The following is a 19,571-nucleotide window of genomic DNA, read 5'->3' on the forward strand; positions in this document are numbered from 1 at the left end:
CACAGGTCGTCAATCACAGCTTGTACTTTCTGGAGATGAGTCTCCCAGTCCAAGCTGTAAATGACAATGTCATCCAAATAGGCCGAAGCGTACCGCCTATGTGGCCTCAAGACTCGATCCATCAGTCTCTGGAAGGTCGCCGGTGCCCCGTGCAGTCCAAACGGCATATACACATACTGAAATAAACCTTCCGGCGTAGCAAATGCCGTCTTTTCTCTGGCAGCCTCCACCAGAGGGATCTGCCAATACCCCTTTGTTAGGTCTAGGGTCGTAATATACCGGGCTTTTACTAACCGATCTATTAACTCGTCGACCCGGGGCATGGGGTAGGCATCAAATTTTGAGACCGCATTCAGTTTCCTGAAGTCATTGCAGAACCGGATGGTGCCGTCCGGTTTAGGAATTAGCACAATCGGGCTGGACCACGCACTGTGCGATTCCTCAATGACTCCTAACTCTAACATTGCCTTCACTTCTCGGGACACGGCTTCACGGCGCGCTTCCGGGATTCGGTAGGGCTTTACGTGAACGGTGACACCAGGTTCCGTTATGATGTCATGTTTCATTAGCATAGTCTGCCCGGGTTTTTCTGAGAAAAACTTTTGGTTGTGAAGTAGAAACTGCCTGACTTCCGTCTTTTGCCGCTCCGAGAGAGTCTCTGCAACCCGTACCTCCGGTACGGTATGCGAGCAGACAGGACGGGCCAGCTCCGCTGACAAGGCAGACCGATCCTTCCAGGGCTTTATCAGATTTACATGATAAATCTGTTCAGGTTTCCGTTTACCTGCCTGGTATACTTTGTAATTTACTTCACCAACTCTTTCCTTGATCTCAAAGGGGCCCTGCCACTTTGCCAGGAACTTACTGTCCACCGTGGGGACCAGGATCAACACCCTATCTCCGGGTGCAAACGTACGGATCTTGGCGCCCCTATCATAGATTCTTTTTTGGGCTCCTTGAGCCTGTATCATGTGTTCTTTGACGATAGGCATAACAGCCGCATTACGGTCCTGCATTTGTGTGACGTGATCTATCACTGTTTTAAATGGAGTGACCTGACCCTCCCAGGTTTCTTTTGCAACGTCTAACAGTCCGCGAGGACGTCGGGCGTACAATAACTCGAAAGGCGAGAATCCCGTGGAAGACTGGGGTACTTCCCTGATGGCAAAAAGCAAATACGGAAGTAAATAGTCCCAGTTCTTCCCATCCTTGTCTATCACCTTTCTCAGCATCTGCTTCAGAGTTTTATTGAACCGTTCAACCAACCCGTCTGTTTGAGGGTGATACACGGATGGGCGTAACGGTTCGATTTGTAACAATCGGCAGAGCTCCTTCATTATCCTGGACATAAAGGGGGTCCCCTGGTCGGTGAGTATCTGTTTTGGTATACCGACCCGACTAAACACATGCACCAGCTCCTTGGCAATCGTCTTGGTGGCCGTGTTACGCAAAGGGATGGCCTCCGGGTAACGAGTGGCATAATCCAAGATGACCAGGATATGTTGGTGTCCACGTGCAGACTGTGGAAGGGGCCCAACTAAATCCATCCCAATCCTCTCAAACGGGACTTCAATAATAGGTAGGGGTACCAAAGGGCTACAGAACCGGGGCTTAGGTGCAGAGGCTTGGCAGTCAGGACAAGACTCGCAATATACACGAATATCATGATGCATGCCTGGCCAAACAAAACAGTGTAATATCCTTTCGGTGGTTTTCTGGACTCCCAGGTGACCTCCCATCACATGTCCGTGGGCCAGGTCCAGCACCTGCCGCCGGTAGGGTTTTGGCACGACTAATAGTTGCACCGTATCTTCCCCCTTTTTCTCTATCTGATAGAGTAAATCATTCTCCAGAACCATGTAAGGATATGCCAGCCTAGAGCCAGGTTCTACGGGTACCCCATTTATCACTTTTACATTTGTCCTAGCCTGAGAAAGGGTAGGATCCTTTATTTGCTCGCTTTGGAAGTCATCTTTCTGAACTTCTAAATCCGGCAAACGGGGAGGTGGATGGCTGTCAGCCTCCTCCTCTTCCCCGGTCTCCTCATTATCACCCGCCATGACTGAAAACGGGAACTGCAGGTCATTTCCCGCAGACTCTTCCCCCGAGTCTTCCGGGGAGACCTCTTCCAGGGGTTCGGGACCCACACGCTCCCTGGGAGAAGAATCATGTACACTATTACCCGAGGGCATCAACTGATTCTCCCACAATTGCCAGAAGTGGGGAAAATCCCGGCCCAGGATAACATCATGCAATAACGCTGGGACGAGTCCCACTTTATGTTGCACAGACCCATAGGAAGTAGTAATGCATATGACCGTGGTGAGGTACGAACAGGTGTCTCCATGCACACACGTTACAGAAAATTTGTCTGATGGTCCAGTCGGGGCTGACACCAGACTGGCCTTCACCAGAGTCACCACACTTCCCGAGTCTAACAATGCCACCACATTTTTGCCATCAACAGTTAAATCACACAAGTGTTTTTCCACATCCTTTTGACCGGCATTCACACTCACTACCCGTGCAACCATAGACATGCGGTTTTTAGAGTCTGTGACGTCGCACTGCATGGGTTCAGTAGTGACCGGACAGTTCGCAGCAATATGTCCCATCTCTTGGCAGCGGAAACACCTAACGGGCCCCTTGCTTAGACCATAGTTCATTACTCTCGGCCTCGCCGTGCGGGCAGTCCCGTTTTCCTCCCCCACTGTCTTAGGGATTTTTCCATCTCCCCTACTCCCTGGAACAGTCTTACCGGTTCCACGTGGAGATGATGAAGAACGAGGTGGGGTAGCGTCGTCTCGGAGTCCTTCCGCCACGGAGTAACGTTCAACCAGATCCACCAGTTGATCTGCCGTCGTAGGATTTCCATGGCTTACCCACTTCCTCAGGGCTGGCGGTAGAGCTCTCAGGTACTTGTCCATGACGACTCTCTGGATTATCTCTGGCGCTGTCAACACCTCGGGTTGTAGCCACTTCTTCGTCACGTGGATCAGGTCGAACATCTGTGACCGCGGTGGTTTATCCGGCTGATAAGTCCATTGATGCACTCTCTGTGCACGGACAGCGGTCGTCACTCCCAGCCGGGCCAAGATCTCGGCTTTCAGTTTGTCAAAGTCCAGCGCAGCTTCAGGCTCTAAGTCATAATAAGCCTTTTGGGCCTCACCGGAAAGAAACGGGGCAATCAGGCGGGCCCATCGTGCCTTCGGCCATTTTTCTCGCACCGCCGTCCGTTCAAACGTGGTCAGGTATGCCTCGGCGTCATCTTCGGACGTCATTTTCTGCCAGTACCGACTCACGTGAATCACTCTCGACTCGGCTTCCAGGTTAAGCTCAGGTAAGCTTGCCAAGCGCTGCGCCACCTGCTGGAGAAGCGAACGATCGGTAACTGTCATGTCCACCAACTCCTTCAGCTGGGCCATCATCACCCGATTAGCTTCTTGCTGGACGGCGGTGGACTGTACCAGCACTTTCACCACGTCCTCCATGCTCATGCTTGCAACGTGATGCCTGCGTTCTCCACCACAATGTGATAAAACACTCCGGGATCGCCTTTGCTGGGGTCAAAGGTCACGTGCGTTCAGCATAAAACTCAGGCGCAGAGCTGGGATTCGGGTATAACTGACCCTGGGTCAGGTTTATTAACGGTGAAAGCAATGCATAAAGAAATAAAACATAAAACAAATCCTTGCCTGTCCGGCACTAACTAAACAATGGACAACCTAACTACCAACTGGCGGGCTTCTCCCGTCCAGCCAAACCACAGTTGCAGTGGGCACTGCTTCCACTCACGTGTGTCTCTCACACAGACAGGCTCTCTGTGTTCCCAGGCTGAGACACTCACACAACCACCTGGCATCCTTTTATATCCACCTCCCATTATCCATTAGTAAGCAGGTGCGATACTGACCAGACTAGGCCACATAGGAAAGGAATCTGGGCGAGATATACCTGCCCTCATCCACTATTCCCACATGATTCTCACAGCCCATTAAAAAATTGTGAGGAAAGAATGGTTGTAGAGGATGAGGAAAAAGCTAATATATTACACACCTTCTTCTCCACGGTATTCACGGTGGAAATTGAAATGCTAGGTGAAATGCCGAGAGACAATGAAAACCCTACATTAAGGGTCACCAATCTAACCCAAGAAGAGGTGCGAAACCGGCTAAATAAGATTAAAATAGATAAATCTCCGGGTCGGGATGGCATACACCCACGAGTAGTAAGAGAACTAAGTAATGTAATAGACAAACCATTATTTCTTATATTTAGAGACTCTATAGCGACGGGGTCTGTTCCACAGGACTGGCGCATAGCAAATGTGGTACCAATATTCAAAAAGGGCTCTAAAAGTGAACCTGGAAATTATAGGCCGGTAAGTCTAACCTCTATTGTCGGTGAGATATGTGAAGGGTTTCTGAGGGATGTTATTCTGGATTATCTCAATGAGAATAACTGTTTAACGCCATATCAGCATGGTTTATGAGGAATCGCTCCTGTCACACCAATCTAATCAGTTTTTATGAAGAGGTAATCTATAGACTGGACCAAGGTGAGTCATTGGATGTGGTATATCTTGATTTTTCCAAAGCATTTGATACCGTGCCACACAAGAGGTTGGTACACAAAATGAGAATGCAGGGTCTGGGGGAAAATGTATGTAAATGGGTAAGTAACTGGCTTAGTGATAGAAAGCAGAGTGTGGTTATAAATGGTATATTCTCTAACTGGGTCACTGTGACCAGTGGGGACCGCAGGGGTCGGTGTTGGGACCTCTTCTCTTCAACATATTTATTAAGGATCTGGTAGAAGGTTTGCACAGTAAAATATCGATATTTGCAGATGATACAAAACCATGTAAAGCAGTCAATACAAGTGAAGATAGTATTCTGCTACAGATGGATCTGGATAAGTTGGGAACTTGGGCCGAAAGGTGGCAGATGCAGTTTAACAATGATAAATGTAAGGTTATACGCATGGGAAGAAGGAATCAATATCACCATTAAACACTGAACGGTAAACCACTGGGTAAATCTGACATGGAGAAGGACTTGGGGATCATAGTTAATGATAAACTTACCTGGAGCAGCCAGTGCCAGGCAGCGGCTGCCAAGGCAAACAGGATCATGGGGTGCATTAAAAGAGGTCTGGATACACATGATGAGAGCATTATACTGCCTCTGTACAAATCTCTGGTTAGACCGCACATGGAGTACTGTGTACAGTTTTGGGCACCGGTGCTCATGAAGGATATAATGGAACTAGAGTGGGTACAAAGGAGGGGGGAACTACAATACCCAGAGAGATTAGCAAAATTAGGATTATTTAGTCTAGAAAAAAGACGATTGAGGCGCGATCTAATAACCATGTATAAGTATATAAGGGGACAATACAAATATCTCTCCGAGGATCTGTTTATACCAAGGAAGGTGACGGTCACAAGGGGGCATTCTCTGCGTCTGGAGGAGAAAAGGTTTTTCCACCAACATAGAAGAGGATTCTTTACTGTTAGGGCAGTGAGAATCTCGAATTCCCTGCCTGAGGAGGTGGTGATGGCAAACTCAGTTGAAGGGTTCAAGAGAGGCCTGGATGTCTTCCTGGAGCGTAACAATATTGTATCTTACAGTTATTGTTAGGTTCTTTAGAAGGACGTAGATCTGGGGATTTATTCTGACAGAATTTTATAGGCTGAACTGGATGGACAAATGTCTTTTTTCGGCCTTACTAACTATATTACTATGTTAAAAGTAAAAAAAAAAAAAAGAAAAAAATTACAGGTCTCAGAAAATGTCGTTGAACTTTTTTTTTTTTTTTAAGTTATGGAAAGGATATGCTATGGCTGTTGAAATTGAAGGAGGAAAGAAAAGAACAAAAGCGTAAAAACGAAAGCTAGCAGTGGTAAGCTGGTGGTAAAGAAACTCCATTACACTGGAGTAGTATGGAGCAGTTTCAGAGTGTAATTATACCTTTCACCACTAGGTGTCAGTATGTCACTCTTTGAGATTATAAGGGTGAAATTTGTTATGTAATAATATAACTCTGCCACTAGATGTCTCTCCATTGTTATGAGTTCTTTAGTCTCACTGAGACCTGTAGGGAGGAAGGTTTAACACTATAAATGCTGGTGTCGTCTAAACCGCTAACAGAGAAACAATGCAGATACAGCTGATAATTAATCCGGGACTGTCCACTGTATCCAGGATGGTTGAGACTAGAGATGAGTGGATTGATTCATAAGACTCCGATCCAGTGTCCATATCAGTGGTACCTGGCGGCGGCTGGATGGAGGCCTCGAATCTTTTACCTTCTAGCGTCCCTGGCGCATGTTTTGATAAGCCAGGGCAGAGCTACGTCATCTCTGCGTCCTGCTCATCTTTAGTTGGGACCTGGGGATTATTTTTTGTTCCTTCATTCACAGTCGGAGCCGCCAGAACTTTCTCATCTTTGTGTAGTTCACTATATGACATCCGTTTCTTTGTGTCTGTAAGGCCGTGTTCACACTTTGCAGAAATACTGTGTTGTTGTTTTCTGCAGGATCCGCACCAAACTACACAATAACAATCCTCTCTTATTTTTGCATTTTTGCTGCCTTTTCTCCTTTATTTGATGCCTTTTTGGTGCAGATGTGAAGCCGCATTTTCAATGTGTTTCTTTCATAGTGCAGAAAAGTTTTGAATCTGCACTAGTAAAAAACTGCGGATACTTTTTTAATGTTTTTTTTAAAACTCAACATAGAGACAAAAAAACCTTCAAAACTGCACAGTTCCGCAGCGTCTTTAGACCACAGGGGGCACAGTTTTCATGAAGTTGCATTCACTTGCTTCGACAGTTAAAGTGAATCTGTCACCACCTGGGATGTTTTTAACCTATTAATATGGGCATACAGGCGATACAATGGTGAAAACAGTCATAGCTGTATGCCTATATCAGCAGTAATCGTTCTTTTATTTTTTTATGGTAATGATTTCTTCCAGGCTCTGTGGCATGCGGCGCCTAAAGGGAAACTCTTCCTCCAGTCTTCATTAGCGTACCAGCCCCCTCCCATCAATGTCAGAGTGCCCTGTGACATGTATTGGTGGCCCAAGAATCTCGCGCCTGCGCCCTGCAATAGCACGATTATACGTACCTTATCCACCCTTCTATGAACATTGGCATCTTTGTTCTTCTGCACAGTCACCGGCAAATCACTGGTACTTTTGCTCCAGTGACCGACGGCGCGCGTCGTGGTAAGGTGCTCTCATCACTCCCTACTAAGTCATTCGCCGGACACTAAATGTCCAAGGAAACTGGATGTCATTTCATGAAATCTCCTCCCTCTGGGCGCCTAAAAAAGAAAAAAAAAAACGCTGTTGCATTTTTAAGAGTGGAATCAAAGCTTTACTGTAGCATTAAAAATGCAAGTTCACACCTGCACCAAAAACGCATTAAATATGGGGGAAGACGCATAAAAGACACACAGCAAACATGTAATAAACAGAGGAGATTATTACGTCGTGTGGTGCGGACACCTGAAAAAAAAGTGCAGAAAAAATACGCAGCAGAAAAAACATAGCATTCACGTTACGTGTGAACGCGGCCTCAGTTTTACATTTTTGCTACTTTTTATGGGGCTTAGTAGAGAAAAAATATCAATCATGCCATTTTTTTTTTTGCACCATTTACCGATCCCCATGAATAATCTTATCACTTACTTGTAAGGTTCATTACAATTAGAGGGCACCAAATACTGTATGTCCGTGTTATTTGCTGATTTGTGATGTTTATTTTATTTTATTTTTTTTAAGAGCAGTGAAAATGATGTTTATGAAATTGTTTTTCATTATTTTTTAGTCATTTTAAGGGAAGAAAAACAACTCTTTTTGTTCTTCCGCTAGAATTCAGAGACGTAAAAACACACTGGTATATACAATGTATCTCTATGTCTCAGTATCATCTGCCTGTGTGGGTTAGTGGCTGTAATACAGATCAAGTGCATAGAATTCTCCCAGTGACACCACCAGAACCTGTGGCTCAATAGCTTTAGCTCCTGTCTGCAATTATTGAGGTTGTTGGTTCAAATGCCAGAGAGACTCACAAAAAGGAAAAATTACTTTTTTGCAATTGTTTTCAATATTTTTAGTAGTATTAGTGGAACAAAAAAAAAAATCGTCTTTTTCTTTGTTTGTAGAATACAAATCCATAAAAATACACTGCTATATACAATGTATCTCTATGTAGACAAGTATAATCTGTGTTATGTCCCATGAATGAGACATTTTACAGACTGTCTTGTACATTACACATGCTGTATTGCAGTCTCTCATATTGTTTTACTGTTGCTATGTGTTCCTGTGTTTTGCATAGCTGAAATCCTCCCTTTCCATCAAGTTTGTCCCTTCTGTCTCCCTCTTCTGGGTGTGATGTCACTTCTTTCTTCTTCCCCCTGTGTCTCATTCTCCATCTTGGCTTCATAAGAGGCACATGTGCTTTTCAGCATGTCTGAAGAAAGTCTTTTTTACCTGCTGCTGTTTGTATGCATTCAACAAGAATTCTTAAAGCAATCAAAGTCTCTTCTGGATTCTTCATAACATGTGCCGGCAGCTGAGTTGAGCTATCTGCGACCGTCGCCAATTGTAAGTAAGGTGAAGAGATCCAGCATCTCAGAGCCATATTTGCAGCCACAGGCCCTGGGGACAGAATAATCTGCTTCTGGGTTCACTAACTGCGATACAGCTCAAGATTACCAGATCCTCCTGTCTACTTCATTGTGGACTGTGGCTCATTGCTAGAGCTGCTCCATGAGATCATTGGTTTGAGTCTTGCGGTGATCACAAGACAAGAAGGAAATAGATTAATTTAAATGATGCCCTGAACGGAAAGATGTGGTCACAGGTGGGCCTACCTACCCCTCTATCCCACCCCTGAGGAGGAGGTGTGATGAAGATGTGGAAGAGAGGTGAGTATTTGAAGCCCTGGACAATGAGACTGAGCCATCAAATCGGGACAGCCCCTTTGAATCTGAAATGGCTGGGAGCTTTGCTTCCTACCTCCAGAGACATGATCAACACTGAGAGGTGAGGGCAGAGATAGACAAGATGTTTCAGCAGCTGATATGAGGCTGCACTGGCAGTATGTCCGCCCCTGAATAGGATCAATTATGTGAATGACTCTCAAATCAAGCAGGTCTAAGTGTCATTTTATTGTGATCCGATTCTCTCGAAGGTGAGAGTCAGAGCGCAGATGTGGTAAAGATGGAGTTTAATCTCTCCATCTTCTCCATTGTTTGAGTCTGCAGATGCCTGATTGCACTCGGATGAGAGCAGCGCAAATGAAAGGTGCCTATACAAGTGTACGGGTCTGTGGAAACATGTACAGGGTGTGGATGCCATCGGTGTACAGGTCTTATTTAACATTGCTAAGTAGAGGAGAAGCTTTGTAATTCATTTATCCATCTGTGAAAAACACTGACACTGATGGTAAAAACAGACACTGATGACACTGATGGTAAAAACAGACACACTGATGACACTGATGGTAAAAACAGACACACTGATGACACCGGTACATCTTTCAGACGTCAGGTTTTTGTACATACAAGAAAAACGGACCGAGTTTCATTAGTGATTTTCACCACAGTCTCATCAGAGTTTCATCAGTTTTTTTTCACTGATGAGAAAAAAGAAAGTTTTTCCACCTGTCATTGAAAAACGGACAACACACGGTCCCATGTGTCTGATTTTTTTCACGGACCCAAAGACTTGCATTGCCGATTTTGCCTGTTTGGCAGGCAATACCTGCACGCGTAATGGCTGTCAAACAGCCGCGAGACATGCAGCCACGGGGACTAGAACATAGTATACAAGCACGCCGAAGACACTCGGTTAGCACACGAGCATGCTCATTTAACACCTTATCCCAGCACATTCGCTCATCACTATTAAAAAATAATGTCTGGAATCAAATACGAGTGCCAAATGTTTAGGTTTATATGTATAAGTGCAATCCATGAAAAACACGGATAACACTCGTACAAGACAAAAGGACAACGGAACGAGTCCTAACAGTGCGATCATCTTACACATTGTCCTTGGATAGGAATTTTGAAAAGCGTAAACTAAAAAAAAAAATGAGTTGTGTAATATGGGAATGGCAAATATTTAGAAGTTGATATTCTTTCTGTATCTCTCTGATTGATATGTGTTTAGATTAATTTTCCTTATTAAATGTCAACACAAAAAAAAATGGAAATTTAGTAACATGGCGAATAGCCGTTCGTGTGTGTGCTAAAGGTTTCGAAATACTTTGTCTAATACAAATTAGTAAAAGGAAGAGGATTGAGACATGCCGGATATTCCACAAATATTTGTTTAGCGATTATTAGCAAAGACTTTATTGTGCAACAATCACTGCGCTTTAAGATCATCAAGAGACAATTATGTAAATGAGGAAACACATGGCTTTGTGTAAGAGGGTGCAGATAAAAACCCATTGCAGTAGGAGAGCTGGAAGTCAGACGGTGAGTGTGGTGACGATGTGGACTTCTGTGGTCACGGTGCTCTGCCTGGTATCCTGTATTAGAAGTGCTGAGGACGCTTGTCCAGGTGAGTAATGCCTTTTGGGCGCTTAAGATACTTGGCAGGAATTAAAAAAACAACACTTGATATTACACATTTCAGATCGGGGTCACACAAGTTCTGATAATCGGGTCCATTATGTAAATGACACTTTACTCAAACTCTGATCCGAGTGTCCGTTTACTGTGATCCATTTCTATAGGATGAGAGAATCATAGCACAACTGTGGAGTAGAGGGAGACCTTAATTTCTCCATCTTCTCCATTGTTTGCATCTGGATGACATCCGACTGCAGTTCTATTTTTACATGCACCCATAGACTTGAATGGGTGCTCATGGTCCGATTTGGTCTGCAGAAAAAAAAACGCAGATCTGCAACTGCCCCATAATATAACATTGGTCCGAGCGCTGTCCAATCAAACATTGCCTGAGTTACACGATCCTGCGAGCAAGCCCGAACACAAGAACTGACCTGCGGTGCGCATTTCACATCCCTAACGTGACATTTTCACTTGCTGAGTTTTACCTGCAGATTTTACCCATAGACTTGTATTGGTTGCAGAAAATCTGCAAGTAAAACAGATGTGCGTTTTTGCATCAAAACCGCATGTAATCCGCACATGACTGTATCAATCAATTATCCTAATACGGAATAACAGCCTTTCATGATGTATTTTTCCTGTATTTTTTATGCGTTTTCCTCTTTATTTGAAGCATTTTTTTGCATTTTTTTTACTACAGGATAGCTTTGATTCTGCATTGTTTTAGTACACTTTTTTGTCTACTCTTGTAAGTCTGTAGAGAAAATGTGGAAGAAAGATGGGATCTTTAATCCACGAGATAATCTATGAAATCTTATTCAGATGTTCATTTTTATGTATGCAGCTCACAGACTATAATGCGTGTGTGCTCTAGGTGCTATTCACATGACCGTGGCCAGATTAGGCTCCATCTTCACGGTGACAGGTCCCTTTAACTCTCATTCAGGCATCTTTTTTTAATCTATGCGTTCAGTCCTTGTTTTTCTCTGATGGAAGCCATACCCAGCATAGTCTATCGTGCGATTCACAGGTCAATGGATTTTTTTTTGTGGCCTGTGTGCTCGTAAAAAAAAAATTACGGAGACTTGTCTGTTTTTGATCCATGCCAAGGATGAAAATATCCAAACAGGTTCATAGGTCTGTTAAAATCACGGACATCGCTCAGACACAGAGCAAGTAAACACACCTACCTAAAGCAAATCTACAACTGACACAGACTACCAGCAGCTAGCCTGCTAAATACCTTGCAAATGATTAGGGATGGGAGGCAACTGAGGAAACACCCACAGAATAAACTTGATAAAGCAGCAAGGATGTCAATCAAACTGTTGACAACCCAGCACACCCTGCATTAGATTGGATAACTCGTCTGTCACTCACAAAACTGACAGTCCAGCACACTCCAGATCCCACAGGGTGGCTGAGCTGTCACTCACAACGTTCTCTGGCGACAGTCAATGTAGAAACTGTGACAACAGCATGTTGGAATTTCTGAATATTTTCTTAAAAATAGCAGCTAATTTTTTCATCCGTTTATTATAGTGTAAATCACGTTGAAATCCTTTGCAAATCTTGTTCATTTTGCTGAGATGCAAAGAACTCCATCCAGCTCCGCTCGCTGGAAGTAGAGCTATAGAATCTGATGAAAGCGACTGAGCCGCTCTCTAATGATTCCTTAGCTCAACCTCCAGTGGTCAGAGCTGGATTGGAGTTTCTTATGTTTCAAATATGAAAGGCTGGGATGGAAGTAACATTTATGGTTTGGATTATAATATGGACAAGCCGTGAGACAGGGCAGTCAGGAGGTCTGAGGTCAGATACCAGGAAGACTCGTAGAACAGAGGCGTTGTCAGGGAACAGTCCAAGTCAATTGCCAAGAGGGTATGTCAAGACAAGGGAGTACAAAAAATGGATAGTCAGAGGCTAAGTCTGGGTTCAGATACCCCTGAAGTTAGAGGTTGTCAAAAAAGGGATAGTCACAACAAATCTGAGGTCAGCAAAAAGATCAAGAAGTCAGACAAATAGCAAGCACACATCTAACTAAGCAAAGCTACAACTGACACTGGACAGCACACAGCAACCCAGTCCAGCTAAATACCTTGCAAATAATTAAAGATGGGAGGCATCTGGGGAAATGCCTGAAGGCTAGACCAGCTTGAGCAGCATGGCTGTCAATCAAAATGCTGACAACCCATCACGCCCCAGGATCAGATTGGATGACTGGACTGTCACTCACAAAATCGACAGTGCAGCACACTACAGATCCCATAGAGCGGCTGAGCTGTCACTCAAAACGTCCCAGGGCCACAGTCAGATATGAAATCATGACATCTCCAAACGAAGCAAAAAGGGTTAGTTGCAACATTTTACAATTAATTTCAAATGTAATATACTTCATTTTAATCCTTTATTATCTTGCTTACAGAAGTAAAATATGTGGCAATTGGAGAAACTGAGAAGTTGACCATCCTCCGAGGATGTCCAGGTCTACCAGGACCTTCAGGACCAAAAGGTGAAGCTGGTCCATCAGGAGAAAAAGGTGAATATGGATGGGCTACTATTTCTTACCTATTGTTTTGGGACAACTGTATTTGGGATATCTGTGTGACGATAGATAATTATTGCTTTCTTTCAGGAGCTAAAGGAGACCCTGGGAAAGCCGGACCTGCAGGACAACCAGGTTTGCATTTAAATAAATGGGTTTTCTCTAGTCATGGCAATTTCTAAAGTATGTATATCCACAAAGATAGTTTCCCCACCTGTTGTAAAAAGACTATGTAGGGTTGGTGGGCCGAGCTGGGGGGGTGGTCCCTCTTCTTACCGCGCAGAGACGAAACAGAGACAAGATGGAGGCAGATTCTGGGTGCAACAGGTCCAAGTTTATTTCACTTAGATTGTACGCTTTCACGAGCAGGGTCGTCTTATTTCGTCTTATTTTGCTTTAATTATTGTATTGTTAGCGTTGTTACTTATGACTTGTGTTTTGAAACTGTTAAACTGTAAAGCGCTGCGGAATATGTTGGCGCTATATAAAGATTATTATTATTATTATATTATTCACTTGCCGTCCGCCTGACGGCCTCAGAGCACACCGCACTTTCTTTACCTCACGGCCCTCTGTTTCCAGGGCCGCTTCTCACACATCGTACTCTGAACTGGGGACGCGTGTGCGTACACCGTCCCCTCTTCACTCGTCGACGCTCCTGACAGGTCCGTCACTGTGGCCACCTTAGGCCCGTAAACCAACAGCGCTTCCACTGATCAGTCGTCGTGTCAAATATGGTGTCTCACACCCAATGCCTCATCCCTTCTGCGGTCCTTCCTGTCAGGACCACCCCCCTGACGTTCTCTCTCCTCAGTCCCCCTGGTTTAGATTCTCCTCACAGCGCACAGACTGTCGCAGTCCTCCTGTCACTGGAGCTCCCCCTGGGGACTGGAACCTTCTGGAACCCTCCCTCAGTATTTATAGCTCTCCCGGTCCCCTGTCACTGTAACCCCGCCCCCCATGACCAACGGTTTCTAAAGCCCTAAGCCGTTGTCAAGTCCTTTGCTCACACTCCTCCCTGCCATCTAATGGTCAACCCAAGGTACTGCACGTCCACTACACTTTCCTAGCTGTTTCCCCACTGTACACCTACCTACACTGTGCAAACCTTTCCTTCTTCACTCTGACTAGTCCGTCCGTCCGTCAGGTCACCTTCCCTACAACTACATTATCTATCTATACCTAAAATGTCTGTATGTGTGTGTGTATGTATATACTGTATATATATATATATATATAATTAGTAGTCTTAGAATTGAATATTCTCGTTAGAAAAATTAATCCGCAAGAGGCCACAAGATTGAAATTTTTCTGCAATCATAAAGAATTTTGGCATAGTAGCCACTTTTGCCCAGTATGAAAATAAATGCACCATTTACATGAGGTTTTTGGGGCTTTACCATTTATTTCCCCTTTAGGAAATGCACTAACAGTTGTCAGCGTCCGCATTATGCCAAAATGGATAATATTTCACTATGCTCCATTTATTATAGAACACACAAAAAAATGGAAAAATCAATATATTTCTTGATCAATCAACATCTAATACATGAAGGTGCAGCGATACTCATTTTATTATTTATTACTACAGGACCTGCAGGCGCTCCTGGATTAACAGGACAAAAAGGTGAGAAGAACCGCATGGGCTGACTTCTGGAGAACATCTTCCTATGGAGTCTGTAGTCCAAGCAATTTAGTTAGTAAAATAGCTGTGAATTTGACATTAGGGTATATCTACAGACACTGGAACAAAGGGGCTGTGTGCACACGGTGCAGATTCTGCTGTGGAACTTTCCGCGCAGATTTTGCAAAATCTGCAGATTTAGTGCAGATTTCACCTGCAGATTTCTATAATGGAGCAGATGAAAAACTGCTGCAGAACTGCAAAAAGAAGTGACATGCTGCAGTTTTAAATCTGCACCAAATCTGCGTGGAAAAATCTGCAGCATGTGCACAGCGTTTTTTGTTTTGCATAGCCTTAAATGGTACTGCACATCACTTGCAGCTCTGCGGGGCCAAATCTGCTTCAGAACTGCACAGAATCTGCACCGTGTGCACATAGCCTTACTATCCACTCTCGCCTACTCCTGCATTCATTTTACAATATTTTTTTTCTTCTAGGAGAAAAGGGGGATTCAGGCATCTCAAGTCCAGCGTATGGTGGGTCCTAAAATAAACATTGCATTTGAATAATATAAAATTATGTTCTGTGTGTTTCATCTGTAAAATGATAGCACCTAATGTTTTGGAATTGTTTTTAAGAATTATCGATTAAATTGATATTTTTTACTGCATTTAATTACAATATAGTAAAATATATATATATATATATATATATACACGGTACAGTGGGGAAAATAAGTATTTGATACACTGCCGATTTTGCATGTTTTCCCACCTACAAAGAATGGAGAGGTCTGTACTTTTTATTGTAGGTACATTTCACCTGTGAGAGATCTTAAAAAAAAATCCAGAAAATCACATTGTATGACTTTAGTAAATAAAGCAAGGGAGGCACAAAGCGCAAATAGGGTCTTATCCAACGATAAATTAACACTTTTACGTATAAAACTGCTCACCTGGAAAAAAGTGGTCAAAGCAGGTATAATGAGGATAGGCTACCGCAGACCCACAGGTCGGTCGCCGCCTAGACAATACAGTACACTGCAGGAAAGGATGTGGATTTTTTTGTCCGTGCTGCCCAAGTAATCAATTTCCAAGACGTAGTAAAGGTTCAATAGTGGTTTAATCGACGCGTTTCAGGGTGAATGCCACCCCTTCCTCAGGAAATACCACGTAAGCTATATGTGGTATTTCCTCAATACCCGGCGCATATTCATTACTTTAATGAGCGGTACCATGTGACCGCTGAACACTGGAAGGAGCTGCCGATGCTGGAGACCATCGGAGAAGCAGGGACTGCAGAGACGGCACCAGGAGGGGGTGAGTATGACTGGGAGGACGGGGGGAGCCATGCGATATTCACCTGACCCCGTTCCACCGCCGCGCGCAGCTCTGTCTTCCGCATCCTCTGGCTGTGTCGTTCAGGTCAGAGGGTGTGATGACGTGGTTAGTGCACGCCCTCTGCCTGAACAGTCACTGTAGAGACCCGGAAGACAGAGCGGCACACGGAGGTGGAATGGGGACAGGTGAATATCACAAGTGCCGGGGCCCTCAGCCAGCGGCGACACTGGCACCTGGCCCCCATAGCACACCGGAGTCCTCGCCTGCTCAGGACACCGGCACCTGGCCTCCAGCACCGAGAGGTGAGTATGTCATTTTTTTTAATCGCAGCAGCAAATTGGACATATATATCTATGGAGCATCTTATGGGGCCATTAACCTTTATGGAGCATTATATGGGGCATATTATTCTATGGAGCATCTTCTGGGGCTATTATTAACCTTTGTGCAGCATTATATGCGGCATATTTTTGAATGGAGCACCTTATGGAGCCCATTATGAAATTTATGTAGCATTATATGGGGTGTATTTTGTATGGAGCATCTTATGGGGCCATCATGAACTGTAAGGAGCATTATATGGGGCTCCTGATTCAATATGGATATTCAAAAACATTTATCCTACTGATGTCTCAATTAATTTTACTTTTATTGGTATCTATTTTTATTTTTGAAATTTACCAGTAGCTGCTGCATTTCCCATCCTAGGCTTATACTCGAGTCAATAACTTTTCCCAGTTGTTTGTGGCAAAATTAGGGGCCTCTGCTTATACTCGGGTCGGCTTATACTCCCCAGTGTATTTGTATATTTTTTTTGCTTTGGATTCAATGTGTGTAAAATGCATTCTCCCCAGTGTTGGTATTACTGAAGATGGTTCAATGAAGCTGGCATGATAATTATGTAAAGACATGTTGTACTCGGTGGTGTGGTGTGGGGAAGGGTTCCAATATGACTGATGCTGCAGGTGCAATTCTTCGAAGAATGGAGGAGGGATGCAAAAGTGCAGAAATGCAAAATTACTGTGGCGGGGATGAGTTAAGAAATCAGCACAGAGTTTTCACCATACTTTTTGGTAAAAATATTTTATTGCATTTTATTCATTATATTTCCACGCCAAACCTTTTCTTCTAGCTTCTCGAAACTGCAAGGAATTGCGGCAACAAGGGAATTTCCTCAGTGGCTGGTACACAATTTATCCAGATGGAGAGAATCCCCTTACAGTCTTGTGTGACATGGACACAGTTGGTGGAGGATGGATTGTGAGTGATGAAACAGCTTTTACTTCCTCTAAGTGACTCTTTCAACAGAAGCTCTTACTCCATCCCTAATGCTACACGGTACATAATTCTCCTTTTTGATAGGTTTTTCAAAGACGGAATGATGGCAGCGTGAATTTTTTCAGAGAATGGAATGACTACAAGCAAGGGTTTGGTAATCAGTTGAGTGAGTTCTGGCTGGGGAATGACCATATTCACCGCCTCACCTCTTCAGGTACCTACTCCATCACTGACCGTTCCCTACCAGAATCCTCTGTCCATAACTTCATTCATTCACTTTTTACTTGTTTAACCTTCCAGGAACCCATGAATTTCGAGTTGATCTGATAGATTTTGAAAATAATATCAGTTTTGCATCTTATGCTTCCTTTGCCGTGTCTGGAGAAGGTGAAAATTATAAGCTTCAAATTGGCGCTTTCACTGGAGGCAACGCAGGTAATGTCTTTCCTGTTAATAGGAAATCAATATCCAAAGCTTCTAGAGCAGTCACGCGGTCGTGGCATGGAGAACCACAGGGAACACTATTCTAGAATATCTAACAGGTCCACCAGCCTCGGGACTCTGACCGAGCCTACCGTCAATGAGCTGTTATCATCAGGGCCTGTGCTAGAGAAATGAAGTGGGTTTGACATTCAGGCCTCTGTGAGAATTGTAATGATCCCTTATTGGTTATCAACAATCTAATAAGATATAGTAATGAAAAGGCATATATATTTTGTTTACCAGATTTTGACAACTTTAGGTCTATGATTTGCTGGTGATTTTGATAAAAGAAACTTCTACTTTGCTAAGACTGCAAAACATTGCGACAAAAATCCACAGCACAACTATAAGACCCCCCCCCCAAAAAAAAAATGAGTCCAAACATAGTGTTATGACCGCCAAAGCCAATTCACATAACGTACAAACCTGTTAGACAAATACCTGAACCTGACAGGTCTCTGTTCAGACTAAGAAAAGCCCTTTTCTGACCCTGCCTGACAGCAGAGGTTGGAAACACCAGTAGGGGAAGGTATTTAAAGCTGCACCTGAAAGGCGATAGGCCAGACAAACAGAGTAAGTGAGAAACACCTGTTGTTAAAAACCAACAGAAATAAAGATAACAGAACTAAAACACCCAAAGAAAAGGTGTATCTGTTGTGACACATGACACGTAAGCATTCCAAAACTCCAAACACGTCTTATTCTATCATTTTTTACATCCTCAATTTGCTTGCTTCCTTCCATCTTCCAGACCTGCACTATTTTTCCTTGGCTTTAATTCTTTTTCTATCGTCTATACAGGTGACTCTCTCACTTATCATAACGACCGCCCCTTCTCCACCAAAGACAGAGACAATGATGATTTTCCTGAAAATTGCGCAGAAAGGTTTAAAGGCGCTTGGTGGTATGGAGGATGCCATAATTCCAATCTGAATGCACAGTATCTAAGGGGGAAGCACACCAGCTACGCCGATGGAGTGAATTGGGAAAGTGGAAATGGGCAGCACTATTCTTATAAAATAACTGAAATGAAGTTCAGGCCTGTTTAACACGTCTGATATCTTTATGTTAAGGTTGACAAAAGCCCTATTGAATCAGCCATTGACAGTCAGAAGTATCGGTCAATGTTTGGTCTCAGACCACCATATATTTTCAGCCCACCAATACATAAAAGAAATTGTCTTTGCTAACGTGCAGCCAATTACTGATAAATGTAATTGACATTACCCAAATTCATGAAACATTGTTGATATATATGTAACCACATGTGTTTTGTATAATATAATGCAAATGTTTCCGACTGAATTGTTCTGTCTGGTCACCGTTGTTTAACGGCCGGTACGCCGGTCGTTGCTCGGGATTGGAATATGGCGCTGCTATGAATGACTCAGAACACAATATGAAAGTATACCAACTTTTCTTTATAACTGATACAAAGAATAACAGAATTCTCTCTCTCTCAACAAAATATGGGCCACAACAACCACAACCCACACAGAACAAATTATGCAGCCTGAGAGACCCCCAGTGCCAGCTTCACAGAAAGGAATCAGACTACCCCAAGACTATATCACTCCCTCCCTTATCCGTAATAGGCCTATACGGGAGGATTCTGCCGTGACTGTGACACGTGGTTCTCTCAGGAATACAATCTTACTTCCGCCTCCCGCCTTATTTACAATAGGACGCAGGTACCCTTTT

At 43.8% G+C, this 19,571-nt stretch overlaps 1 protein-coding gene across 1 annotated transcript; it reads left to right on the forward strand.

Moving 5' to 3' along the window:
- Positions 1-10,417: 10,417 nt before the first annotated feature.
- Positions 10,418-19,175, forward strand: LOC141084837 (ficolin-1-like). Its single transcript, XM_073569813.1, has 9 exons — positions 10,418-10,586; positions 13,026-13,139; positions 13,236-13,280; positions 14,737-14,772; positions 15,267-15,305; positions 17,242-17,369; positions 17,472-17,601; positions 17,688-17,822; positions 18,672-19,175. Exons 1-9 carry the CDS (start codon positions 10,427-10,429, stop codon positions 18,917-18,919), a joined length of 1,035 nt encoding a protein of 344 aa, XP_073425914.1. The 5' UTR covers positions 10,418-10,426; the 3' UTR covers positions 18,920-19,175.
- Positions 19,176-19,571: the final 396 nt, after the last annotated feature.

This window comes from Dendrobates tinctorius, unplaced genomic scaffold (assembly GCF_039654945.1).
Source record: "Dendrobates tinctorius isolate UK_male_01 unplaced genomic scaffold, ASM3965494v1 ptg000027l, whole genome shotgun sequence".
Classification (NCBI taxonomy): Eukaryota; Metazoa; Chordata; class Amphibia; order Anura; family Dendrobatidae; genus Dendrobates; species Dendrobates tinctorius.